The sequence below is a fragment of the Gavialis gangeticus genome, unplaced genomic scaffold, assembly GCF_001723915.1.
Source record: "Gavialis gangeticus isolate Ggan-Ray unplaced genomic scaffold, GavGan_comp1, whole genome shotgun sequence".
Classification (NCBI taxonomy): Eukaryota; Metazoa; Chordata; order Crocodylia; family Gavialidae; genus Gavialis; species Gavialis gangeticus.
In genome coordinates, this window is record NW_017729014.1 from 5,810,768 (window position 1) to 5,838,409 (window position 27,642).

General features: G+C 44.0%; 1 protein-coding gene across 1 annotated transcript in view; it reads left to right on the plus strand.

Annotated features, from left to right (window-relative positions):
* Positions 1-27,642, plus strand: part of MEGF6 (multiple EGF like domains 6) — a 463,693-nt gene that overhangs the window by 291,902 nt on the left and 144,149 nt on the right. The window contains exon 5 of the mRNA XM_019511651.1: positions 10,546-10,668. Within this exon, the coding sequence (XP_019367196.1) occupies positions 10,546-10,668 (123 nt within the window). The remainder of the gene's footprint in view (positions 1-10,545; positions 10,669-27,642) is intronic.

The following is a 27,642-nucleotide window of genomic DNA, read 5'->3' on the forward strand; positions in this document are numbered from 1 at the left end:
TCCAGCCAGAAGCTGCTACCTAGCAGAGGCTTCTGGCCTGGGACTGTGGGGCTGTACCTGTCTCCCTGTGCTGAAGAGGGGAATTCAGATAAGAATGCGGTGGTGGGAAGGGGGGTGAAAGCAATGGCAGGGAAGGACTGTGGGTGATTGCCCCAGTCCTCAGGGCTGGGCCAGCTCCTGCCAAGTCCTGTGGTTGCGACCAGGGAGCCAGGAACCATGTGGTGCCGGAATGGCAGCAGGCAGGAAAGTGGGGAAAGTGGTGGCAGGCGGTAGGGGAGTAAGTGGGCACATGGGAGCACAACAACAGCTGGGCAGGAGCATGGGGTCACACCAGTGTCCTGGGGCCAGCACCGGCGGGGCCCAGAGTGGGGTAGCACGAGCATGGGGCACAGGCTGGCAGGGGTCTATGGAGCTGGGCTGGGCTGTGCCAGCAGGGAAAGAGGGGAGCCAGCCTGGCTTCATAGAGCCCCTGCCAGCCGGGACCCCATGCTTTTGCTGCCCCACTCTGGGCTCCACCAGTGCTGGCCCCAGAACACCAGCATGGGCCCCGCGCTCCCACCCAGCTGTTGCCGCACTCCCATGTTCTTGCTTGCTCCCACTGCCCATGTCTGCTGCCACTTTCATCACTTCCCTGCCCACCTGCCAGCCACTGATGCACCACATGCCTCCCAGCTGCATGGCCGGACTGTGGGAGCACGGGGCCTGTGCTGGTACCCCAGGGCCAGGAGCAGGATGGGGGAGTGTCCACGCATCCGTGCAATGAGGGAGGGAAGGAGCGAGGGGGAGAGAAAGAGAGCAATGTGGGAGGGACAGTGTACGTGTGTGTGCGTGTTCATAGGGCAAGTCCCACATGCACACCCCACCATACACATGGACCCACACCCCTCCTTGTACTGCCCTGAATGAGTTCATGCAGACCTCACACCCACACTGTAGCTACCCTCCCCCCACACTTTCCCCCACAAACCCCATAACCACCCACACCCCACATATCCACACATACCCACATGCTGTCTCACCCCACACTTTTCCACCCTCCCAAAATACACACACACACACACCCACACCCTCCCCCACACCTCACACACCCACAGCCCCCCCACAAACTTATACCCCACACAATATACAAGAGTAAGACTTCATTTTAAGCTATTTTACTATCACCTCTATGTACACTACACAAACACATGTAAATCAGGACAAAAAGATTTTTTGAAATCAAATTAATGAATGTTGTAGATGTTTGATTTTTAGAATATAATTTGGTGTTTTTCTGGTTCCGACATGGCAAAACCCCTTGCTGAAAGGAGTACTTCTGGGACAAGGGCAGGGACTTCTCAGAGGCTAGGGAGTTTGACTTCTGGTCACAAGTTAGTGACCAGGGGGAGGGGCGCCCGTCAAGGGGCAGGGCGCCTCTCAAGGGGCGGCGCTACCCATGCGGCCCTCGACAGTTTGCCAAAACTCGGTAAGCGACCCTGTGCCTGAAATAATTGCCCACCCCTGCTTTACGTGCTGTGCTGTTCTTTTCTACCATCAGCCTGGCTCTCCTGTTGTCACTGGTTTGAGATGGAGTGCTTGTCTTTCCTGCAAGTGCTCCTTCACTCAGTTCCTGAATTGCACATACTTTTTCTCTTTGTCACTTGCCTATGATACTGATATAGTACTTGTCAGCAAAGTATCTGACCATCTGGTTTTCTGGCATTGTTGTGCAGGGACGGGTAGAATTCTTTGGAGGGACAGGGTATTTTTTTACCAGTATTCCACATGTCATGTTGATTTGATACAGTGCATATCTTAATGCAGAGAGCAGTGAGATTTCTCCCACTTTCTCCTTTTCAAACTTCATGTTGATTCCGGTGAGTTTGAATCACCTCCCAAAGATACAGATGCTCCAGATGAAAATTATTTTGACTACACAGTACCTTAGAGTCTGCAGATTAGGGCTGGAAGTTTCTGAGAACAGGGGCTTTCATAAGATATGCCTATTCCCTGTCATTGTAAAAATTCTAAAGCAACCATTCCTCAAACTGCAGTAAGAACAAGTGGTTTCAAGCCCTGAACCCAGAAGAGATCTTATGCATTATTGTAAATCTGCCACCGGGGGGCAAGCATCTTACAAGAACAGAAAGCAAGGAAGAATGAGAAATAAACCTGAGCAGTGCCCAGGGCTGCTAAGGATTGAGTGAGCACGTTTCTCTGTGAGTGCTCTCTTAGGGCCCCTCTACACATGCAGGTAAAGGCACGATGAGATCTAATGCATGATCCACACAGTTGCACCTCCTGCCATACCACACGTGTATGGCAGGAGGCTTAATTGTGGGATCCAGCATGAGATCCTGTCATATCTTACTGCCTGTACAGGGGGAGCTCAAGATCACTATCCAAGGCTCCCCTTCACTGGCAAATAGCATGCTGCCATGGCTGCAAGTCCCTCAGCTAACGGGACTCTTAGCCCCAGTTGTGTTTGGGTGCAGCCAGAGCTGAGTCCTGTCAGCTGTGGGACTCTTGGTCCCAGCAGCCATGGGGGCACAGGCTAAACATACAAATTAAAGCTGGATAGAAACCAGCTATACAGTTACTGTGTATTTTCAAGCAATAAATGTATTGCTGGTTGGACCTTTTTAAGGCACTATGGTTAATTTGCACTTGTAGTCAAGTCTAAATTAATTGCACAATTAATCCAGGAATTGCACAATAGACGTAACATGTAGACAGGGCCTTACTGAGCTGCTGTGAATCATGGTGTTGTCTGCATATGACTAACTGCCCTTTAGTGCTCTCAATCTGACAGCTCATTTTTTACTGTAAAAATGCCACAGCTCTGCCAACACTTTGGGTTGTAGGCTGATGCACTTTGTGGCTTAGTGTATGGTTGAGGACATGTGCATAAATCTTTTTGAGCAGAGGTACAAAGTTTTTAAAACAAACATTTGACAGTGGGATAGTTAGAGTTTCCTGTTGTCTAGAGTGCTCCCACTTAGTGAGATGCTGATGTGCTCCTCATACTGTGGTTAGCATATGGGACCTAGCTCAGAAGTGCTGTGCTGCTCAACATTTTGGCCAGGGATCCTTCTCTGGCAACTCTTCCAGATCCAAATGGTGGGTTTTGCCTGCTACCTCGTTCTTGGACACATGAAGCAGCATGCAGCCGGAGGCACCATGCAGGTCGTCTCATGTTATCCCACCTTTCCTGCAGGAATTTAATTGCACCTACCAGTCTCTGCAGTCTTTCCTAGTACAGACACCCAGCATCTCTCAGTTTAGATCTATTGGGGGACTTGAAACTTAAATACCACATAGCCAGAGACTCCTGCTAGTGGGCTCTTTTCCTTTGAGTCACTCCATCAGAACTCAGTCTAAGGGCAATGTCCTGTCTAATTTGTATTTTATTCTCCAAGGATGGAGCAACTACCTTCTATAGAAATTAATAACATCAAAAAATTCATGGTTGAAATAAAGCACTAAGTTGTTCTTCATTAATGATTCTGCTAAGATGACATTTGAAACATCTCTGCATCTGCCTCTTATGCTTTCCACAAGGAGGAAAGGAGCTAGTAACTAAGCTGATTATTTGAGAAACTGCACAAAGTAGCTTCTAGACAAGAGGGGATTAACAGAATCCGCACCAGGTGGGCCAAAGGGAGCATTCTTTTTGGCTGCTGAAGTCCAGTTTGCTGGCTTTGAGGAAGCATAGCCAGGTCCAGGATTTTGAAAATGGGACTGCAGATGTTGTAGCACATCATCACATATAATGCAACACATATTTTTCTCCAAGTAAAAAGAAACATCAGTTTAAGATTGAAACAAAAAGTAACTTACCTTACAAAAAGTAACCTGCCCTTGAACTTGAGGCTTGTCAAAAGATTCAGCTTTACTTTGGGCATTAAGACAGTTAAAAAGTTTGGAGTCAGATTCAAAATTAACTGCACCATATATAGACATGGTGCATCGACTACAGACTGGCAGGTGAACATGCCATCTTGGCTTGGGGTGAGAGAAGGCAAACCAAGTTTTTACCTGCAGTAGCAAAAGGAAATGTACAGAGTACAATGTAGATGGAGCATGAGTTTTTGGCAAAATTTCAGATCATTTTTCCATCCAGACCAAATGTCTCAAAAATAATATTGGTCTCCTTTATACTGATAGTTTTAAATAGCATATCTCTTTACAAAGCAGCAAGATAGCTGCCGAAGCACAGCTGCATTTTTAAAATGCCTTGTTTGGTGCCAAGTGTCAAGAATGTGACAGCGAACTGATAAATCTCTTAAAGCCTCCCCACACAGTTCACATGTTGCATCAAAACTGAACAGCCCCAAATCTGGGCTCAGTTTGGATTCTTTAATTGCACATATAAAATGTCCCAGTCTTGCTATGGTGTATTCTTCTTCTTCTTTCAGCATTGATGGGGTCTTAAAAATATCTCTCAGAGTATTTTTGTAAAAGGCCTGGTAGCATCAAAGTTCACAGCAACCTCTCTGGATTAGCATTCTGCTGTGCTTTTTTTACTGGTTCCTGATATGTTGGCTACTGGTTGCTGAGATCTAGGTATTAAATAGTTGTTAATGCAGGGTTATGTTGCTGTTTGATATGCCATACATTAAGAGTGTTGGCAACTCATTAAGTTAGTCTGCTGTTCTTGGAGTCATTAAAGTAATTCATGTAATTCAGTGAGGAGTGAAAATGTTTCAGTAACGAAACAGCTCTAGAAGTTGTGAATGGCTTCCAGATCTGTTTTGGGGAAGAAGATATCTCAAGGTTAGGGAAAGTTTATGGGGCCCTGATTCTGAAACTTATTTCTGAAGCCTGGCGTTGCCATCTCCCTACAGAGTCTTGAATCTGCTTTTGGCTTGGATCGCAGTCAAACTGAAGGGAATTGTGTTGTCTTGTACTTATATAACAGAGGAAGCAATAAGAATAATAATGATTTTTCCATGCTGGTAACTGGAGTCAATCAAAAAGCAAGTCAATAAAATGAATAACTTGGTGCTTGGCAAGAGTCTGACCCACAGACCACCAAAGTTCTTTCCACTGATTTCTAAGGACTTTGGATCAAGATGCTCAAAATGCTGAGCTCATGGCTGCTGGAAAGTAAAATCCATGTGTATCCAATAAAATGGACAGAGAGCCACTAGTGCCTATGTTGTTACACATGCATGTGACCTGCAGGCAGGCATTGTAGAAACCACCTTCACTCCTATAGACCGTGGCCCATTTGAGCTTTGTTGAGATAGCCAAAGAAGGAGTAATTGGGGCTTGGTTCTTTGCTTGCAGCTATCAGTGGCAATGTTTGTTTTGAAGTGCATGGGGCAGGGCCTGTGCCAATGGAAATGATGGCTTCTGTGCTTCCTGGGTTTTAGGAGTTGGCCTGACTTTCATCCTGGGCGTGAGCAGCCATGGGGTGGGGGTGACAGTGGGTGATGGCCTGACAAGTCTCCAGTCCATCCCACGTACAACAGTGATGTATTCTTGTTACCGTGTTCCACAGCCTTGTCTGCCTGCAGCTTTGAATAAAGGGAGATCCTGTAAAATAACAATGATGAACTACAGTTAAATGAAGTAAAATAATAATGATGAACTACAGATTAGCTAGATTAAGCCTATACTAATACTAAAACCTTTTCAGGGTTTCCAAAATAAAGTTCAGTAACATTTTTGTGCGCAGAGATCATTCTGGATGATTTGCTTTCAGACTCCAGTTTAATTTAATTTTTGTAATCTCTATATTGTTATTCTTATTGTAAAGTGTTTTCAGGCCCATTTGTCTGACTCCTTGTGTCTATTTTTCTAATTAATTTTGTCTGCCTGTAGACCCATGTATACTATGCTTGTCACTGCAGATTTAAGAAGGTATTGATGCTTTGGATTTTCTTTCAAATTTTGATCATTTTTAATTTTCAGACATTTTTGTGTGTGTTGTAGTTTACCAATGTTACAATAAAGCGCCCTTAGTACATTTGCTGCTTAAACTACTACTTTTTATATTCATAAATAATGAGCCTGAATTCTTTGCTCAGTGTCTGTGATTCTTCGATTCAGTGTTTGTATCGTTATTTCTTTGATATAAAATATTCAGATGAAAAAGGCAGCTATGCAACACATCTTGGTTGTGGATGTGGAAGCAGAGATGGTCCCATGGTTTACTTTTTATAGTGAATAATTCAGATAAATATATGGGTAAAAAAAATATGTGCACAAAGTGGGTCCTTGTTACTCTTGAAATGGTATTTCACCTGAGTCCATGTTACAAGATTTATTTGTTTTTAAGCTTGTTCTTTCCAGAGTTATTCTTCCAGGGGTCTTGATCAGCCAATTTATGAGTGTTTTTCTCAGTTAATGTTTGAAGGTGTGGGTGGGAATATATCATAATGATCTGGCTTTTCTGATTCAGGAGCGATGGTCTTGCTTTTAAAAACTTGCACATAAGCTAAACTCCTCATGTGGGGCAAGTAAGGCATTCTGGTCCTAGAAAGGCTGTCTGTGTTGCAAGTATTTGCTCCCAAGCTGTTGTCAACAGTTCAGTGAAAGGAATCCCCAACAGGTCCTAAAAAAGAAATAATGCAAGAAAGCGTAGTGTAAGAGACAGCATATACTATAGAGACTTATTAAGAGGGATCCTGGTTTTCCCTGATAAAAAAAAATCACAAATTCTCTGACAAACCCCCACCAAATCCATGATTAAAATTAAAGGCCCCCACAGCCCCCCTGGCCCTGCCAGTGCCCCTCACTCCCCCCAGCCCTGCTGGTGCCCTCAGTGTCCCCCCACAGGCCCACCCAGCCCTGCTGGTGCCCCTCATTCCCCACCCCACAGCCCCTGCCACCCCCAGCCCTGCCAGAGCGGCCCCTGGCTCCCAGGGCTATGGGACCAGGGACTCAGGTCTACAGTCCCCTGCCTCCGTCAGAAGGCAGAGGTTGCTGTACTGGAATGGAGCACAGAACCGGCTCCCCCCAGCCTCCTGCCTGTCTGCTAAGGAGCTGCAGTGAAGGCCACGACCCTGTGCCACCACCTGTGCTGCCCCTGCACGTGCAAGTGGCACAGCACCAGGGCAGCGCAGAGCTCACAGCTGCAAGCAGCTTTCCTGCGCCACTGTGCTCTGCCCTGCAGCTGGGCTGCAGAGGCCATGGGGGAGGGCATCAGGGTGGAAGCCCAAGCCCAAAGTGTGCACTTGCCCCCACCCCCACCCCACACACGGATTTGGGGGGCATGGGTCCCCCCATCCCATGGAAGAGCACACAGCTGTGGGAAGCCAGCCCCACCCTGCCAAAGCCTGCAGCAGGGGAGGGCGGGGGCAGGAGCCTGCATGGCTGTGCTGTGCTCTGCAGTGCTGGGATGCCCCAGTGGAGGGCAGAAGGGCAGGAGCCCAAGCCTGCAGCACGCACCCACTCCCACCCTGCCCACAGATCTGGGGGGCACAGGTCCCCCGTGCCCCCCTGGGAGTGCACGCCGTGGTGGAAAGCCACCCCCCAACCCCTGAACAAGCCACCTGCGGCCCCATCCCACTCCCCACTGGGGCGGTGCAGCTGTGCATTGTGGCCCTGGCCCGCAAGCCCCACACACTGCCTGACAGCGCAGCAGCCCCAGCCCTACCCAACTCTCTCCCTCCCCACTATGGGGGCCTCAATCCTCCCCCCTCACTTACTAACAGGAGCTGGTCTCCAGGCTGCCTGGAACAAGTACATGGTGCCCCCTCCCTGACCATCTTCTTCCTGCTCCCTCCCAGCACCTGGCAGTCTGGAAGTCTGCCAACCTGCAGAGGGCTTGCTGCAAAACTGCAAAATCTGCAACTTTCTCTGCTGAAATGAGAAATCTGCATTTTACTTTTTTCTGTGGGAAATGGAAAACCCAAATCTCTGCTTATCAAACAGGCAGGCTCTGCATGACTCTTGATAGTATCTAAAACTAATCTGGAAAAAAGTGTGAAAATTAGCAGTGTATGTGAAAGCAGGATGGGTGGGAAAGGAGATTTAGAGTCTGAGATGGGCTTTGTGATAGGTGCCTTTGTGAAAAGGAACAAAATACTAGAAGTTATTTGCTAATGATCTCAGAAGCTATTAACTGGATCCCTGGCATGCTGATTTGAGATGATGAGCATTTACTTCTGGATTCTCAGTAGTCAGTAGATTGGTATGATCTCTTTGGCTTCCCAGTCAAGCAAAATCTTCTATTTTTTACTCTTTGTCCTATGCATTTCCAAGATTGCTGCTAGGAATCATGCAAAGATGGATTTCTCCTGCTTCTCTCACTCTTCTGGCCAGATGTTATCACTGATGTGTGGCACAATGAGTATTTGGGTGGCTCAGGCTGTTTGAGGAACCCTATGGGGTTAGTTTAATGACTGCTTGCTGTAATCTCCTTTTGCACATGGGAAATAGAGCTTCCTTTCCTATCCCATTGCTCTTCTGGGCTGTTAGGGGCTAGTGACAAACATTACACATAAACCAGTTTAAATGATCAGAAACTGGTTTAAACCTGTAACAAAACAGATATTCAGTGCATATAAACCTGTTTGAAAATGGCTGAAACCCGTTTGAGATAAACCTGGTTGAATGGATAAACCTAACTGAATGAAGCATCCTTGGAAATGCATAGGACAAAGAGTAAAGAATGGAAGATTTTGCTTGACTGGGAAGCCAAAGAGATCATACCAATCAAATTTAACTGATTTGGCTCAAACCAGTCAGTTTATGCAGTGTCTGTCCCAGACCCCTTGATGGTTTAAATTAAACCAGACTCCCCCAACATCCCAGCATGCTCTCTGGGTTGGGCAGGTCTCTCTGCTCCAGAGCAGGGCTGGCCCCTCCCCCCTGCTCTGTTGCTGGAGCTCTGGCAGAAACTTGAAGGCACAGAGCTTCTGCCTGGCTTCCTCCTGCTGTCCCCTCCCCTCACTGCTCGCAGGTCAAGAAGGGATCCCACCCTACTCCCTCCCACAGCAGGGATGGTAGGCAGCATGTGGTATGGTAGCTAATGCTGAGAGGTGTCTGTGTAAAGCAGACAGGATAGTGTCTGCTTAGGGCTTTTTGGAGATAATCGACAGGTAATGTACCTCCTTGGAATGTTCCCTTCCTTGCAAAAAGTTGTTTAAGAAGAGCTTGAACTAATGAGAGAGCTTGTAATGGCTCTGAACGAGGCTTTGTTTTCTGATGGGGTGTTAAATGGTGATAACAGAGCTCATAAATGCTCTGTTAGCAAGGTTGGGGGGGGGGCTCCCTAATCAGAGCATCCTGCCTGGGCCTGTCCCCCCACACCTCAACTCAGCACTGTAGAAGGGAAGGGAGGGCTGCTGTAGTGCCCCCCAGCTTCTAGCCCGAGCGGCTTCAGGCCTGTGCCTGAACTTTCTCAGTCCAGAGGGGATGTCTGGGTGGTTCAGCCTAGCCAGGTTAGACTAACTTGCAAAGTTTGAATCAATTCAGGCTCAGGCATTTTGAATGTCTGTCCCTAGCCAGGGAGGCAAGTTCATGAGTAAGGCATCTCTAGTAAACTGCTGGCTACAGTTACATAAGGAATGCGGCAGTGAGTCCTCACAGGGTGCTAGGTTTGAAAAAGAAATCTTCTAAAACTGACTGTGCTGTCACATTGGCCACAGGTGTGCAAAAAGGAACATTTTTACTCACAGATTTGGTCTTCTTTCACTCTGACAATGCATGCATGACAAATGGTCCAGAGTACTGGCTGATCCTGAATGTTGTGATGGTATGCCTAAACCTTCTACAGTACACCTAATGGTGATATTCTGTTGTCTAGTCAGAAACTTCTTGTTCTTTCTAACTTGTGACCAGTTTACACCTTGAAACATGAGGACTGTGAACCCTTGTTTCTGATTTTCATCTTTTCTTCACTTGCTTCTTTAACCTATCACTGTGGATTCATTTCTTCTTGCTTTCCATTAGCTTAGGTCAGCACTTCACAACCCATGGGTCAGGGCCCAAAAGTGGGTTCCAAGTATATATGAAGGGGTTGCAAACAAACTTTAAAAATAAATTATCCTTTAAAAGAGAAAAACGTGGGAAACCATGGCTTTTCCCCTGCAGGCTGGCAGAGGTCCAGCCTGGAAAGGCTGCTTGGGGCATCCCTCTACTCCACAAACCCACCATCTGCCCCACAAGCTGGGGGTCTGGGGTTGGGGGCAAAGGGGCAGCGGGTTGGTAGTGAGGGGCACTGGGTGGGAACTGGCCATCAGTGTTTACAAATGGGTACAAAAAAGGTTGGGAATCACTGTGTTAGATAACATGGGCATTGTGCAGGGAGGCAAAGTGAGGAAAAATGTGTTTGTGCAGGTAAACGTATGCACTGTGGGTTCAGTAAGAGTACAAACATATTTAGTAACAATACCTTAAATTTTAAACTCTTTGTGCATGAGCTCAGGAACTATTTGGCTATTTACCTTTCAGTGTTTTTCTTATTGGCACTGAACATCTAATAAAAGAAAACCAGGAGGATATTAAAAGTGTATTAAAAATAGAAGTGCTTTTATGGCAGATGGAGCATTCCTTTAACTTGACTCGCCATGGCCATCTCATGTGTTCTCTCCCATGTCTCATCTCTTTCAGATGTGAATGAATGTGAAATAGAGAATGGGGGTTGCGAGTCCCAGTGCTGCAACACTATTGGCAGTTTCTACTGCAAGTGCTCCAGTGGCCTGAAGCTGAAGGATGATGGGAAGGCCTGTGAAGGTAGGAATGGGGATGGCAGACAGCCTGCTGGAATGGGTTAACCACTGGGGCTTTGCTGGGTTTCCCTTGGCTCTGAAGCTTGCATACGTGTTATGAAGTATTTTCTTGTAGTCTTCGAAATTCTGAAGTTATGAGGTCAAACCTTGCTAAACTATAGCAGAGAAATGCTTATAGATCTTTACAGATCTCCCTGGATTTTGCAGAGTAAGTCTACCCATAAGTAAGACATGTTCATAAGTGTGCATAGAGTCTCTACATCTCTGCTGCCCTGCCATCCAGCCCCAGTCTATCTTCTGATGCCCTGAAAGTTAAATGATAATGGGTAGCATGTGCAGAAAAAGGTAAATGAGAGCATATGCGTACATGGTATAGGAGAAAGCAGGGGTGATAGGGTTAAAAGAGACAGAGCATGGGTATGTAATGAAGGTGCAGGGATGCTGCAGAGCGTGTGGGGAGACCGAGTATACACTGGAATGGCATATGTGTATGCACATGTAGAACAATATAACTATTTGTAGCTGCAGGAGGGACTGCAGTTTCTACCCCTGAAACACTGCCATGTCCTGGCCGAATTCTGCCTCTTTTTTGTAATTTCAGGATACAAATAAGACTGAGAGCATATTGAGAGTCAGCCCACAGGAGAGAGAGAAGAGAAGAAACCCAGGTCGGCTTAAACTGAGCTTAGTATGTTGCAGGGCACTAAGCTTAAGAGTTAGCCTCCCCGAATGCCAACAGCTCGGTGAGAAAATGTGAAACACACAGCCAGCGCGTGCTCCAGAACCAACTGATTGTGGATTGACATATGCACTTAATTACAGTAGTTCTTGTGTTCATTCAACCCAGGGTAGCTTCTTTTCGAAAGCATGTCCTGCTTATTATCTGCAGGCAGCAACTGTGTCTTAAATTACAGCACGGTTTTTGAGAGAAGGAAAGACCATTAGCAGGAAGAAGCCATCTGGCATCTCTCTCTGTGTCAAACAACATGTTATTATCTCTCTCCTAATAAAACTTCCTTTTCTGAACTGAAATTGTGGAGTATTCTCCCTGCTGGAATGTGGCAGCTCTGTATTGCCCATTCCCAGCTGTGAAGAGAGAAGAGAGGGGACTGTATTTGTGGTTTCAACCATTTTAGCCATCTTGTTGATGGTTTGGAATGCTTAATTATCTAGTTCTTAGTAGATGGGTTTATACAGATCATTCCATCACAGAAAGCAAAAATAATCCTTAAAAAACCCCAGTTTTTTTATTTAGATTTGCAGTATAAAGAAACCAAGCCTTATTAAACAAATATCAACTGCTTAAAGCTCTATAGTGTTTTGCAGTAATATTTTTAAATACTAGTGCTAACACTGTTAATACTATTCGTCATACATACTGCAGCCTTCATGCCACCATTTAGGATAACTGTTGTAAGAGCATTCTCTTTGATTTTAGTGATGCAGACAAACGTACTCATTATTGTGGTTAATTGCTATGTTTCCCTGAGCTTCTCCAGCTTGGTGAGTGTTAGCCTATTTCTTTCCATTTTCTTCACTTAAACTTTCTCTCTCCTCAAACCGTCCCATATTTCTGAATGAGGCCACCTGAACGTGTTCTACTAATTTACAGTATAGAGGCTAAAACCTTCAACAAATACTCTGGAAAGGCAGACTTCAAATCTAGACATGAATCAGTCTTAAATCAGCCAGCACCTTGGAGGTTTCTGAATAAGTTACAGGACTGAGAACAGAGTTAGTGATGCCAAAGTAAAGTCGTCTGTGCACCAGGGTTAAATATTTGCTCCTTTTACCTTCTTCCACATAAGGGGTTTTTCTTGTAAGTCCCCACTTGTGTTTGCTCCCCCAGGACTCACACATCACTCGACTCGGTCTGACCAGTGCTAAACCTGCACAGATCCTCTCTGCCAACTGAAACTTATCTTTACTACCATCCTGGCATGAGACCAGTGTCCAAAATGCAGCATTTTTAAGGGATTCCTGGAGAAAACTGTTCCTGTAAGGAGATTTCCAACTAAGTTGGCACCTCCAGTTTCCAGGTGGCTAGTCCAGTGTTGTTTGAATTGGCTTGAGCTCAGCTTTTAAGATGTTGTGCTGTGTGACTCAGGGTATTTCCAAACATTTATCAGCAACTAGGGTTTGACTGGGATTTGAGTCATAATAGTTCCATCTCCAACCAGAACTAAATGACCCCACAAAGAGAGTTTACAAAATGTTGTCTTCTGAGATCACACTCTAAAAATGGTCCTTACTGTTGTATCTAATGCTAATTTAAGCTTGCCTTAGCTTGTAGGTTTTCTGTAGCTGTTGTCACCATATACCTTATCATATAATAATCTTTCCTTTCATTTCAACTGTTACATCCATACTAGTATATGGTTGAAAGAGTAGTAGTGACAATAAAAGTGCCAGGCAACTGACATCCACCACCATTTTAGTCCTTGTGTTTTCTGAACCTGCTTTGGGCAAGGATTGACATTGGTTAAAGTACTGGATTGCTCCTACATGAGAAATTACTGGTGCTAAGGCAGCAGTGGAAAATTCGAAGAAAAATGCAAGCGTAGTGTCTTGGTCAGCAGTTCTTAGTCTTAAGTGGAATGTCATTTTCAAATCAAAGGAAGTGATTCTTCTGCCGCATTCAGCCCTGTTGTCTCACCAAGAGGGATGTGGACAGATTGGATAGAGTCCAGCACAGAGTGACAAAAATTATCTTGGAAAGCAAGATTTATAAGGAAAGGCTGAAAGAACTAGGATTATTTAGCTTGGAGAAGAGAAGATAGAGGTGGGGTTGATAACAGTTTTCAAATACTAGAAGGACATTCATAGAGGATGGAGATGGGCTTTTGTCTGTGGCCATACGGGACAGAACTAGAAGCAACAGACTCAAGCTGCAGCACAGAAAATTTAGGTTGAAGATTAAGAGATAATTTCTGACTATGAAGGAGGTCAAACACAGGCTACCTGGAGAAGTTGTGGAATCATCATCCATGAAAATTTTCAAGAGCAAGTTGTATAGACACTTGGCTGGGAAGGTTTAGTCAGGGATGATCCTGCCTTGAGCAGGGCTGGACTAGATGACCTTGTGTGGTCCCTACCAGCCATACTTTCCTATGATTCTGTGATCCTCTCATGACTACACTTCTGGTGCTAACCTGAATCTTCCCATTGAATTCCCTTGGGGTTCACTACCTCACCTGCAAGTGTGGTGAGCCTTAGTTTGGGAACTGCTGGTTTCCAAACTTCTTGGAGTTTTTGACTGAATGGGAAATCTTGCTGTGTGCCTACCTTTTTCAACCAGAGCTCCCTCTATCCTCTCCCTAATGCTGGTTTCCTGTGTATATTTGTTCTTTACTTGGTGTTGATACATGACTGGTCAGTCAGCAGAGCATGTTCATTGTGCTTGTACAGAAGTCTTTGCTAGTCCATGACTTTACCTACAGATATCCAGAAATAACAGAGCTGCAATGGCCAGGTTTTTCTGGGGCAGGCTTCCCCTTCCCCTTTCCTTTCCATTTTGTTCCTTTCTGTTACTTGTCTGTCTGTCTTTTTACAAATTGCATGATGTCTCTATGTCTCTTGGTCAGCCAGGAAAAGTACGTCTTTGCTGGGTATGATCAGAAGTGTAAAAAACATCTCAAGGGTACCAGCTGCTCTCACAAATGAGCTTAGGTGGAAAAGTGTGTCCAACCCAAGGGTGGGATAAAAATCAAACTTCCAGAGTGACATCCTGGCCCCACTGAAACCCCATTGGCTTCAGGAGGGTCAGAATTTCACCCTCAGTGCCCATCGTTGCCTTGAATTTGCTGAGTTTGCAAGTCAGCATAAGAGAAGCACATGTACACATTCCAATGACTGAAAATAAGATGGCAGTGTGAATGCAATAACCTGTTCCCCCAAACAAGCATCGCATCACATAGACTTTTCACCTTGTAAACCCTTGATTCATATCATTATCCACTGTTTTGGGCTCTACTAGATCAAACTCTTCCCCCTACCCACTGCTCCCTGGGAATTATCTGAACTACGCTTTCTACAGGGTTGAGATGGCTGGAGCTCAGAGTTAGAACATTGCAAGAGGTTATTCGCTAACCAGAGCCAAGATTTAGCTGTATTTTTTCTGAAATTATTCCAGTCCCAGCTTGGAATATTCCTTGAATTGTAGGAAAAAAAGACACCTTTAGCAGGTTCACATACCTGAAAAACCTAAAAAAAAATCACATTATCTTTAGCAAGATATTAAATTATGCAATGCAGCATATGATATGGACAGACTAGGATTGTCACATGCTTTGCAGTGGAATTATCAGATTTTCCTGGGAGAAACCAGAAACTATTCAAAGTAATTAATAAACATTACTGGCAAACTAGGAGAGACACATTTTAATGAACACTGTTTTGGACATTAGGGAAAAATGGTACAGCCTTGCCAATTTTGTATAGTTGTCATGTTTTGTTGAAAATAGCTGAGAAATATTTCCTGGCTCTGTCTGCTACTGAGATGTGTCAAATAAACAACTTTGTCCTTGCCTAGGGCACATTAAGATATTTTCAGTTCCTCCAGTTCTCCCTGGACAACAGTTAGTTTCTTACATGGGTGAAGGGGTTCACAGTATTGGTGCCAGTGAACCATCTCCTTTTCTCTGAGGTTGGGTCAGGGAGCACCCCAGTGGGTGCAAGCTGGGCACCTTTTCTGAACAAGACAGTGCCCCTTGGGACTGTGTATACATCTGATCTCTCTTTGTGCACCCATGAGGGTGCAAAGGGAAACAGCTGCGACCTTCCCTCTGCTCCTTTCTCTCATTCTTTGCTGTGCATCAAAATGTGGTGAATGTCCAACTTGCCATTCTTCCTTCAGCTTCCAGCTCATTCCATAGAAGTTTGTTGTCATGAAGAAATCCCTCTTTGCTTTCTCATGGGCAGCTTTTTCGATTGGATTTTCCTAAAAGAAGAAAGAATAGGACAAAAAGACAAAGGGAAAACTTTCCATGAGGCAGACTGAGGTAAATCACAGTCTCCACCATTGTGACAGACTGAAAATGCAAATTTCAAATGCTTACTACCACGCGCTGGTTTTATGTCCCTAATCAAAGGGCACAACACTAAAATGTATCCAGGAGCATTGCATCTTCCTCATTTTTGTTATGTACCAGGTTCTTTCTCAGAGGCCACTGCTTTGACAGGAGTGTTGAAAGTCAGGTCAAGACTAACCTTCAAGAATAGTTTTGTCCCCTTCCGGCACACATGGTCATGTTATAACTGACAAACAGGGGTAGGCAGCATTGTCCATGACTATCACAAGCATCTTCTTTGCCTCCTCTCTTCCCCGCACTTTGCTGCCCATCTTCAGGATTGCTTCTCATGGGAGTCTCTTACACAAATAAGTGACCTTGTCACTTTGTCTCAGAACTATGGATGAGGTTCTTTAAGAACAGAGACAGAAACTATTTTATTTGATGCCCATCTTGCTGGGGTCATCCGATCCCAGCAGACTTTCCTGCCCAAATGCAGGGGGGCTGGACTTGATGATCTGTAAGGTCCCTTCCAGCCCCTAGCAACTATGAAACTATCCAACTGTGAAACTATTTCCAATATTTCCTTATTTTGCAGAAGAAAAGAGTTTCTTTCTCCCATCTTGGACTTGAGTAGACTGAACAAATTGATACACTTCCTCAAATTCTGGTGATAACACTGGCCTCCATGATTCTTCCTCCTCGGGGTCAGAACTGGCAAAAAGCGCTTGACTTAACAGATTCCTAGTTCCATACTTCTACTTGACCCACAGGAAGTACCTGGGACTTGCCATGGGGGCCAAATCACTACGAGTACAAAGCCCTGTCTCACTTTGTTCAAGTGTCAAGAGCTACACAAAGGATGCAGTAGATGCAAAGTCTGTTCCTTGTGCTTGGCCTTCCACTCCTGATGGTTTTTTCTTATGCTCGTTGTAGAGGGTGGAGTCTGCTGCATTTGCCACAGCTTAATTTCACTTCTATTTTCTGGGCACACCAGGACTAGAAATTCCCTTTATGTTCCCTGTTTGCAAAAGGGCGTTTGCAGGAGAGTGTGTGGGACTTGGTCTATTATTACAGAGACATGGAAGCTTAGGAAGGTCACAAAAGATGCAGGGCAACATGTAAGGTTTGCAGCATGCTCAGTTTTTCTCTGTGGAAATCCTGTTGACTAGTGAATAGAAAACAAAGCAGCCTGGGCTGCAAAATGTGGGAGGTTAGATGTCCTGACCTCCTCGTCAGCTCCTCCTTGGACATAGGGCTTGCCTGATTTGAGATGAAATTGGCATCTCTTTTGAGAGTGTGAGTCCTGGGTTCAGAGGCCTTTATTTTACTCTCTTCTTCATGTAACTTGATTAATGGCTGGTGTTTCTGGTGACACCAGATTGCTGGTCCCCCGGAGACGTCCCCTTTGATGTATCTGTTAAATAAACTTCTGAACACAAATACCAGCAGGATGCGTGGGGGCAGAGGCAAAAATCCATGGGCTCTGCTGTTTGCTTTTAGGGTAGGAAGTTTTACAAAGAACACTTTAATCTCAAGAACCTGCTTCAAGGGCCTTTTTTCAGCCCCTGAAACTGATGTAATTTAAGTCGCAGGGAAACATTGGCCTCATGCTAACCGGCACTGGTGACATTTGCTCTGTAGATTCATTGCCCGTAGAATGTACAGAAGATGGAAAATGCAGGTTTGTTTAAGAAGGAGTGTCATTTTTTTCACCATGTGGTCATGATTGACTGGGTAATGAATGAAGTGTCATATGCAGGGATAAATATTTTCCTTTGACGGTAAAGGAATGGTGAAATTTTCTTGGAAGATATTGGGTATTCAGGAGTTATGGTTCTGACTGGCCTATTGGTTAGTTCCAAAGATCAGGTTGGGTTATGTGACATCTCAGCCCCACAGAATTTAATGGGCATTTTGCCATGGAGTTCAAGGAGGCCAGAATTTCATCCCTACTTTTTTAAGTGTTTGAGAAAGACATGGTTCTTGTGACTATTGCTATTAAAAAGCCCCATACTAGCAAGAGCCATGTTGCTGATGGCGCATTTGCAAATAAAGTGTGGACAGTGCTGCCAGAAGACAGCTTAACATTTTAACAAAGTCCAGCATATCTCTTTCTGCACTTTATAAACTATACTTCACTTCTATTTTTCTCCCACCTTAAGAAATCATATTGTATCATTTGATAAATGTTCCTGACTACTCTTGCTGTGGGGTTTTAAAACCCAAGAGCCCCTTTGCTTGCACCATTGTTTTCTTTAGCAAAGTGTAAAAATTGTTTGGAGGGTATTCAAGGGTTTGTGTTCAAAAGCTTTACAACTTTCAACAAAAATCAGGATTTGCAATCCTGGAACATTTTCAAGTGCATTAGCAGCTAGGATGATAGGTTCATTGTCATACTTTTAATGCTCCTTTGTCTTCTAGTTTACGATGTTTTGCTTAACTAAGTCATCTGCCTGGAATCTTTTCCATGGTTGTCCACCAAGGGCATTGTCTGTTTCCAGACACAGGCAGTGCAGAAAGACAGGTGACTTTAGCCAAGAGTGGACAGGAGATGAGGATCTGGATCCACAATCAGAAAAATATTTCCACTCTTCCTTTCTTGCTTGTTCACCTTTTCTTCATTTGGGAATCTTATTATTACTTCTTTGTTCCCTATTTTCCCATGAATGGAAATTCTGTGGCTTGTTGCAGTTCAAGCATAATTGCAGCTGAATATGGTATGTGGATTAACGAGCTGGTATTTAGATGTAAAACAGATTTCAGGTGGGGTTCAAAGTTCTGGTTTAGGACTAAGAAGAAATAGCATTTGGACTTGTAGTTGATGGAACTTTTCTTTTAAGATGCAGACAGTGGATACTTATATGTATGAACAGGAGATTTTAAAGTCCCATCAAAGGCAGAAGTTCTTACCTATGAAACTTCAATTGCACTTTTATAACAAGCAAATTGGTTAGTCAAGCTGAGAGGTCACCAAGCGTACTGCAGTGTTGTGAATAAGGCTACTGTAGCGGGTTTGCAAGCCTCACCATATTTTTAGATACGGTTTGCTAAATGTGTCCTCAGTAAGAAACTCTGTCATGAGAATAACTGGAGCTCGGGTGCACCAAGGGGTAGTACTGGGAAAAGGTATCATGGTTTAACTGGCGACCTTTTCTCATACTTCCATAACCCCACTTGTGGATCAGCCCTCAGATATTCAAGTGTTATCAGTTTAGGAATCATGCTGTCGCTTCTGTCCATTCATTTTTTTATTGCCAACTGCTTATGCACTGTGCAATTCATGCAGGATGTTTGTCTCCATTCTGGAAGGTTTTCTGTACTGCCATATGGGCTAGGAAGAGAGGGGCTAATACAAAATTTATGAACTTCTTCCCCAGACAGCCGTGAATTCAATACCATGCACTGAACAAAACTGCCTGAGGTCTGCAGAGCTCTAAAATGTGGCTTTAACAAAGTGATATTTTTAGGTTGTGTTTTAAATGTCATTTCATAGAGGGAAGTATCTTTGACCTTTTCAAACCCTTCTAAACACAGGGGCATGAACTCTGAGCTCAATGAAACTTCAGACTTTCTAGCTGGATTTTGTGAAACAAACATTTAATTCTGCACACAGAACGTTTGTTTAATTACCAACTAACATTTTCCTTACGTATATTTAACAGAGTTCAAAAATCTGTCTGGAATACATTTGAGTATGCAGCCTGTGACTGGTATGTGTTAAATTTCCTGTGCTGTTTATTTTTCTAACTCTTCCATAGCCCATATTACAGTGCAGCACAGTGACAGAGCAGCTGAGCTGCTAATCCGCGGAGTCAAAATGTCACGGCTAAACCAATTGGAATTTGAACTTCCTTTTAATGCAGACAAAAATATTCAGGTGATGCCAAACTTCTGCATTATATTGTTTGGATGAAAAGGGGTCAGTGTGGTGCATGAACTCTCTGTAAACTGTAGTCACGTAGAACACCAGGTAGCTTTTGCTTTGTGTAGTCTCTGTATCCAGGTGAAGCTTCCTTTTTCCCTTCTGAAATCCTTGGCTTGTTCTGGAAGTCATGTTACACTAGTCTGGATTTGATCAGAAATTGAGAAACCTAATGCATGCTACTGCACTGGCCCAGTGACCATCTTGCTGTTGTAAGGGGTTCTTCCTCTTCAGATGCCATTTGCATCAACTGTGTGTGGCTGTCTTTTTATGTTATGAATTCAAGGCCCTCCTGACACTTCTTGAGAAAGGGAGCTGGGATTTGGCCTTTTTCTGAGAGCATAGTTAGCCAGGTACCTGGAATGGAAGGTGGACATTTAGCTGTAGACTGCTAAACGATGACTCTGGAGAGTTTGTGTCTAGTCCTGGCTCTGTCTCTGAGTCATTAGGTCCTCTTGTACTGGTCATAGATTCATAGATGTTTGGGTTGGAAGGGACCTCAGTAGATCATCAAGTCTGATCCCCTGCCCTGGGCAGGAAAGAGCGCTGGTGCATATCCAGTATCCTCTTAAAGACCCCCAAGTAGGGAAGAGCACCACCTCTCTTGGAAGCCCATGCAGATTCTGGCAACCCTCACTGTAAAGAAGTTTTTCCTGATGTCTAACCTAAATCTGCTCTCCGTCAGTTTGTGCCCATTGTTCCTAGTTACTCCAAGGGGTGCCCTGGTAGACAGAGCATCTTCTATTCCTTGCTGCCCTCCACCCCCCTGATGAACTTGTAGGCGGCCACAAGATCACCTCTCAGCCGTCTCTTGCGGAGGCTGAAGGGATCCAGGTCCCTCAATCTCTCCTCGTAGGGCTTTGTGTTCAGGCCCCTAACCATACGAGTAGCCCTTCTCTGAACCCTCTCGAGGTTGTCCACATCCCTCTTGAAGTGCGGCACCCAAAACTGGACACAGTACTCCAACTGTGGCCTGACCAACGCTGCATAGAGGGGAAGTATCACCTCTCTGGACCTGTTCATCATGTACCTGCTAATGCATGATAAAGTGCAGTTAGCTTTACTGATTGTTTCGTCACACTGATGATTCATGTTCATCTTGGTGTCACCAATGACTTCAAGATCCCTTTCCACTGCTGTGCTGCTGAGAAGTTCCTCTCCCAGGCTGTAAGCGTGCTGGTGATTCCTTCTCCCTAGGTGCAGCACTTTGCACTTGTCTTTGTTGAACTGCATCCTATTCTGTTCCACCCACTTTTCCAACCTGTCCAGATCCACCTAGATTCGTTCCCTACCCTCTAGCATGTTAACTTTACCCCATAATTTGGTATCATCTGTGAATTTGGACAGAGAGGCTTCCATGCCTTCATCCCAGTCACTGATGAAAACATTGAACAGCACAGGTCCAAGGACCGAGTCTTGTGGGACTCCGCTGCCCACATCTTTCCAGGTCGATACTGATCCATCCACTACCACTCTCTGGGTGGTCATATCTCCCCACCATTCCTTTGTTCACCTATTAATACATATCTGCATCCTCACTCATTCTTGTGCATCTTAAAAGGATTGCCAGTGAGGGTATAGGACTAAGGAACTGCCTCCAAGACAGTAATGTGTATGTCACTGTGCAGTATCATGTACTTGCTACACCCACAAATGCAGGAATGCCATCGTTCTACTCCTTTTAAATGTGACACCCCATTTTCTTCTGAGTGAATATAACCTTGAAGTGTCTGTCACTTCCCGGAGGGTGGCTTCCATTGCTGGTGGCTCTCCCTTTATATAGCTGGTGTGAGTTTCCTTTATCCCCCTGCAGCCTTCTGTTCCATTTCTGTGCGCTTTTGGGTATTTCTAGGCTGTTCTTGTGTTCTTTGCTCTACAGCCTCTTCTTAATGGCACAGTCCTTTTAGACTCCCCTTATAGGTCAGATGCTCTCATTTTACCATTATCTTTTAGTCCTTTCTTTGGACAAATTGTCTTTGAATCCTTTTTTTTTATGCTGAAGCTTATCAAAGTCTGTGTTGTGGTACCCAGAACTGCATGCAGAACTTTGTCTGTGATCTTCCTGAGGAAACAATAAGCTTCCTGGATATACCAGATAGACTGTGCCTCTATACAGTATCCCAGAATAGCATTTGCAAGAATACCCTGCTGTGATCTCATGTTGAATTTACCAGCTAACCTCATCCTGGGTCTGTTTCTGTACTGCTGCTCTCAAACCAGCCTGCTGTGATTCAGCCTTTCTGTTTTAGATGTCCTATAAATGTATTGCTTGCATTTTATTTACCTTTCATGTCACACCATTTGACACTGCTCACCCTCCTAAGCTCTCTTGTTCCAGTTACAGTTTCACAGTGCTTACAAGCCTTTCTAATTTGGTACCATCAGCACTTTTGATTAATGTGCTTTGTCTTTACCTCATTCTTAAGCTGTACAGGGGAAAATGCCAGGCACAAGAGAATGTAATAAAGACAAGCAAAGGCAAAAAAGGCATTTTTCACTCTCCACTGGGATGCATAATTGAAGAGATCCCAAATAAATGTTTGCAATTGTGTAGCTATTGGATGAGCTGTCTCAGTTCCGGGAATGGATTTTCTAATAACTGACTAAGTTTGCTGTCCTTTTGCAGTTACATAGGAGAGGTTTGAATATATATATAAAAACTGGCAGTTTGGCCTTTTTGGGTTTTAGTGGTACCTTTTTGTTAGTAAAATATTTATTGGATAACTTACAGTTGTGCTTAGTTTTGGTCTTGTCCATCTCTCTGAGTGCAGGATTAAGGCCAGGATTTCTTGAAATGTTATTCCTGACTCAGATTTTGATCCTAGCAAAGGCAAGCCAATTAACTTTTCATTTACCTAGTGCCTAAAACAGTAACACCAATACTTAAGTGCCTTAGATTGGTTCTGCAATGGTTAATTAATATTTATACAGCATTTTCCAAAAGAAAAACATTGTGCAATCTTGAAGAATTCCAGCTGAAATTGTGGGCATATATTTATAGGTGCATATGTGAGTGTTAGATATAAAACTACACACAGAGGAGCCAGATTTGCTCTCTTCTCCATGATTCAAAACAGCAGAAATCCTGGTGTAGCTTGTGAGGATTGTGAGGTGCTCAATTTCTCACAGAAAACTATCCATACCTGAGAGTATCGGCCCCTTAAACACAATGCTAATTTTAGAAAACGGTCATCAAAGGAATCTCATAATGAAACAGGAAGCTGTGGATACCTGCTTCCTGTCGATCCTGGCAAATCACCACTGAAAGTTGAACAGCTCATCAAAAACCTCTAGAACAGTCTGTGATGGATCTAAATGTCTCATAGAAACAAGGCCATTCCTTCCCATCACCATGTTTCGGCCTTTTTATTTCCTATTACAGGCCTCATCAAAAAGTGCAGAGACGTCTGTGGTTCTTAAAAGTAATGCAAATAAAAGTAAATTCAAACTTTTTCAAGCTTCAAAGACAGGTGGTTTAGGGCTCACTTAATTTTAGATGAACTTCTAGGCAGCCATATTTTACCTAAGCCCATTGATCCATTTCTGTGCCAATGGGAGTTCACTTTGAGGCTTTAAAATTGTTGCTACCTTTTTAATTTTGAAATAAAGACTACTGACACAATAAGCTGCCAGGATTCTTGTAAGAATCTAGTAATACTAAAACAGAATCCCAGTGAAATTCCTTTAGCATTACAGATCCTGTCTACATAGATCACTGTTTCAGGAACCCTTTTGACATTAATGTTCTTGTAACTAAGTCCAAAGGAAGTAGTCATGATTTCCTGCTGATTGTAATGTGTTGCCAAATTCAAATCAACTCTTAGAACTTCATCAGCTGAAATAAATTAGGTGACAAGGAAGCACAAGCTGGCTCAAACCAGGCTAAAGTTAGCTTGTTACATGAGCAAAGTTTGATTTATTTTTTTTATGAGTTTGTCAGACTGTAAAGCATGCCTGGTACAAGTCTGATCGTTTTGCTAGAAGTGCAAGAGAGGATGAAACTGGCTATGGGGATTGTATGATTTGGGGGCTTGAGTCCTCACAATGCCATTCACTAGGCCAAAGAGCATCTTGGTTGGGGTTTTGTTGCCTATCCAAGAAATACGAATTTCTCATTCAGCGGGCCATTCAAAAGGTCAGTTGGCTTTATGGAGTCAATGAGTCTCCTGGAGGATTGCTCACATTGTGATTCAGATGCATTCCACAAGGCAAGGAGTAATTTAATGCAGACAAACAATCCTTGCCTAGCATTTCCAAAGTGAGAAAGTCCATTTTAAAGCACTTTCGATAGCCACATGACAATGTGAGTTTTACACATAAACACTTTTGTAAAAAGCTTTTAACAAAAAAGTCTCCACACCAGCCATTGCCACTTGGTAATTGTGCTAGCATACCAAAGATCTGGTCCAAACCAGGAGGAAGAAATATTAATGTTTGGGGGGGTTTTAATGTGCAAAACATTAAAAAAAAACCCTTAAAAGCAGCTTCTGGCAGGAGTGCAGCACAGGCATGACCATATGAAAAAGAATAGAATTGTTCAAATGTGAGATGATTGAATACTATCATGCTGACTCAGAGAGCTTGCTGTTCCCAACTCAGTCATTAATGCTGTTTCCTTGGAGGTCTGCTGTTTTGAAGTGATATCCTTGCTGCAGCTTAGTTTGAGAGATTTTGCACATCACTATATAAGATAAGGATGTAAGCTATGCATCTCTGCTAGTCCTGATCACGTTGGCCACTTAAACTGGAATAAACATTTGTAATGGATACATTGGGAGTGGCACTGGAACACCTTAGTATCCTGCATCACACAGTCCATTTTAACTGATTTTATTGTGGAGATGGGTCTTAATTATTACTTTTTTCCCACAAATATCATGTTTCTTCCACAGTATGAGAGAAATTTCTGGGTTTAGGCCATTTAAATTCTGAATATTAATTAAAAGCATTTTGAGTGTTATAATGAATCTTTGTGAAAATGGGCTGAAATGGTCCAGGAAATGTTGCTCATGCATGGAGCAGCCTGCTAAATAGGGCTGTGCGAAAGGGTACCATTCCGTTTCGACAGAACAGCATTTCATTTTGAATTTCATTTTGATTCAAAACTGCTGTTCTGTTTCATTGAAACAGTGATGCTGTTTCGACGTTTCACCCATACGCTGTAATGGGGAAGCTTGAAACAGCCTCTCTTGTTCGGCAGGCAGATGGGGGCCCACAACCCTGGGAAGGCTACGGGGGCTGTGCCAGTCCTCCCAGGGCTTCAGACTCCCAATCTGCCCGCCGGAAGATGGGGGGAAGCTGGGTGCTGCCACCTGGGGTTGGGGAGCTGGGGAAGGGAACTGAGCCCGATCGTTCAGTTCCCTTCCCCAGTGCTACATTTGGGCTGGGGAAACAATTGTAGTGCTGGGGAGGGGAACTCAGCTCAGCTGGGCTGAGTTTCTTTCCCCAGCCCAATCTACCTGGAAAGGGAAACTGAGCTCAGCTGGGCTGAGTTACCTAGGGGTTGAGCCCGGGCTCAATTCCCTTCCCCTGTGCTGTGATTGGCTTCCTGCAGCCCAGCTGTAGGAGGCAGGGAGAGCCAGGGCTGCGCTCCCGGCTGAGCCAAATGGGTCTGTGGCCCTGGTTCTCCCCTGTCTCCCGCCACCTGGCTGCTTCGAAACTCAAAACATTTTGAAACTTTCAAAACATTTCAACTAGCCTTGTTTTGTTTCAAGGCTGTTTCAAAGCCCTTCGTTTCTATTCGCTTTTGCCGTTTCAAACTCAAAATGAGTTGAAACAGTGTCAAATTGAAACAGCCGGCAAAATTTCACACAGCCCTACTGCTAAAGAACTAGAGCTGATAGCCCACAGTCATTTGGAAGGTACTATAATGATGTCTTGAGTGGTTGTTTTCTTCTTTGGTTGGATGCTTCAGTATGGCAGATTTTTTGCAGAGTGATATGCATTTCTTTCTGAGCACATTTTAATTTGGAATTTTGCTACAGCCAGATCGTACTACTAAAATGTTTAAAAGTCAGCAAGATCTGCCATTTTCCTTACCACCTAACCCACAATCACATTGCTGCAAAACATTCCAGGAAGCTAATGGTGTTTTATGAGCTGGCCTCTGGAAAATCCAATAAACTCTGCTTACTTCTCACTTTCTTTCTTTGTTTCTTTCTTCTTTTTTTTAATTTAAATTTTGCCTCCCTCACACAGGGATCAGTAACATCATGACTTTCTCAGAAACTTCACTGTGGCCCCTCCCTCACTTGATCTTAGTCCCTTGCATTTAGAAATATTTCATAAGATTAATTTAAAAAATAACAGATCCAAGTAAGTGTTTTGTTTTGTTTTAATATTGTTGACAGCTATAGAAAGTCATGTCTTATCCATGCTTTCTGATGAAGTGTTCTGTAGCTGGGTCACAGGAGGACTGAAATCTTTAGAAGTGCCAAGTATAGGTTTATTCTCCCATAGTTTTCATGCTCTGGTAGTGTCTTTTTGGGGCAAATGCAAAATCCTCCCTTTCAATATGGAAAGTGCTTCCTCATCATTTTCATGCTGTATTTTTAGTTGCAGGGTGTGATACCTGTTTGCCAACAGTTGCTTATCAGATGGAAAAAAGTCATCATTGGGTTAGCTAGAGGAGGACAAAGGGATGATTGGTTTTATCAGTCGTATCACAAGAGGGCCACAGAACAGGGGGACTAATCTTTGATGGCAGGTTTGATGGAGGAGGATAGAAGGTTACTAGATATTAATCATGTGGTCTGGGGGCTATGAGAGGCTCACTCAATTTGTATGGTACCTATTCTCTAGTTAAATAAGAGCACCTTTCACCAATGCTTAACCAATTTAAAAGCAATAGCAGGGTGGTAATAACGGAATGATTCAACCCCCTCTCGGAAAAGATAGTCTGCTATTTCAGCATATGCTGCATTTATTAAGGCAGTGAAAGGCTGCATTGCAACTATGGATGATACGCACTGCTTCCATGGGAATTCTCTGCTTCATTAGAAGTAGCTTAAGTGTCAAAATACCTCTCTTTGCAGAAGTATGCAGCCATAAGGTTTTCAGCAGGGCTGTAATTACTGACACAGAGCACAGTTCATGTGCTTCTGTTAGCATTGGGCACAAACACCAGACAGATGAAACTCATAATAAAAGCTCATTTTCTGTTTAATGTTATAGGCCATTCCTATTAGAAGTTTGATAGTCTCTCTTCTTCAGGATATGTATACAGGATCAATCAGTACAAATGTTTGGAAGAAATTGTTTTTTGCTTGCTCTAAAATAAAAGGCCATGAAGAGATTAACACACACAGACTCTTAGGCTTCTGGAACTGGGTGGCAAGTGTTGATAGCCTTTCGTGATGTCTTCCAGGGGAGATTGTTTGTATTGTTTCATTAAGCAGACTCTGCTGTGAGTGGTTTTCATTCATTATCTAGCATCTTCATTCAATAGATAGGTTAATGAAAAATTAACCCTGTGTGCTTTACTTGAGCCTCTTGTTCTTACATATTCACATGCTAACTGTCTTAAACTGACAGAATGAGCACTTTACATTTAACATGGTCAGCCAGCACATGCATAACATGCATGGATCCTAACTCACAAGGTGGTAGTCTCACCTCTAAGCACTTTGTTCTCACCAAACATGTTCATGGCTTAGCACACATGCCATTCATTATGTGGGCTTAATGCAAGCTTGTGAGTGTGCACATGCAAGCTTGTGAATGTGCACACACATGGACACACAGATACACGTGTGCACGCATGTGCGCGTGCGCGCGCACACACACACACTTGTGTCTGCTCAAGGCAAGCCTCAAGTAATCTCTCCATATAGCCTTTTCAAGATGCATTTTTATAAGTGGATTAGCACAGAAGAATAGCTCCTGGTGCTAGCCTAGGATGATACACACCAAGTTGACATTGGTATGAGTTGCTGAATCCGAATGCTCCTTGCAAGCCCCATGTTGTGATCTCTCAGTTCTAACATGATTGGGGGGGGGGGGGGGTGGGGTGGGGGGGGTTAAAAAAAAACCCGTTTCCCAAGAG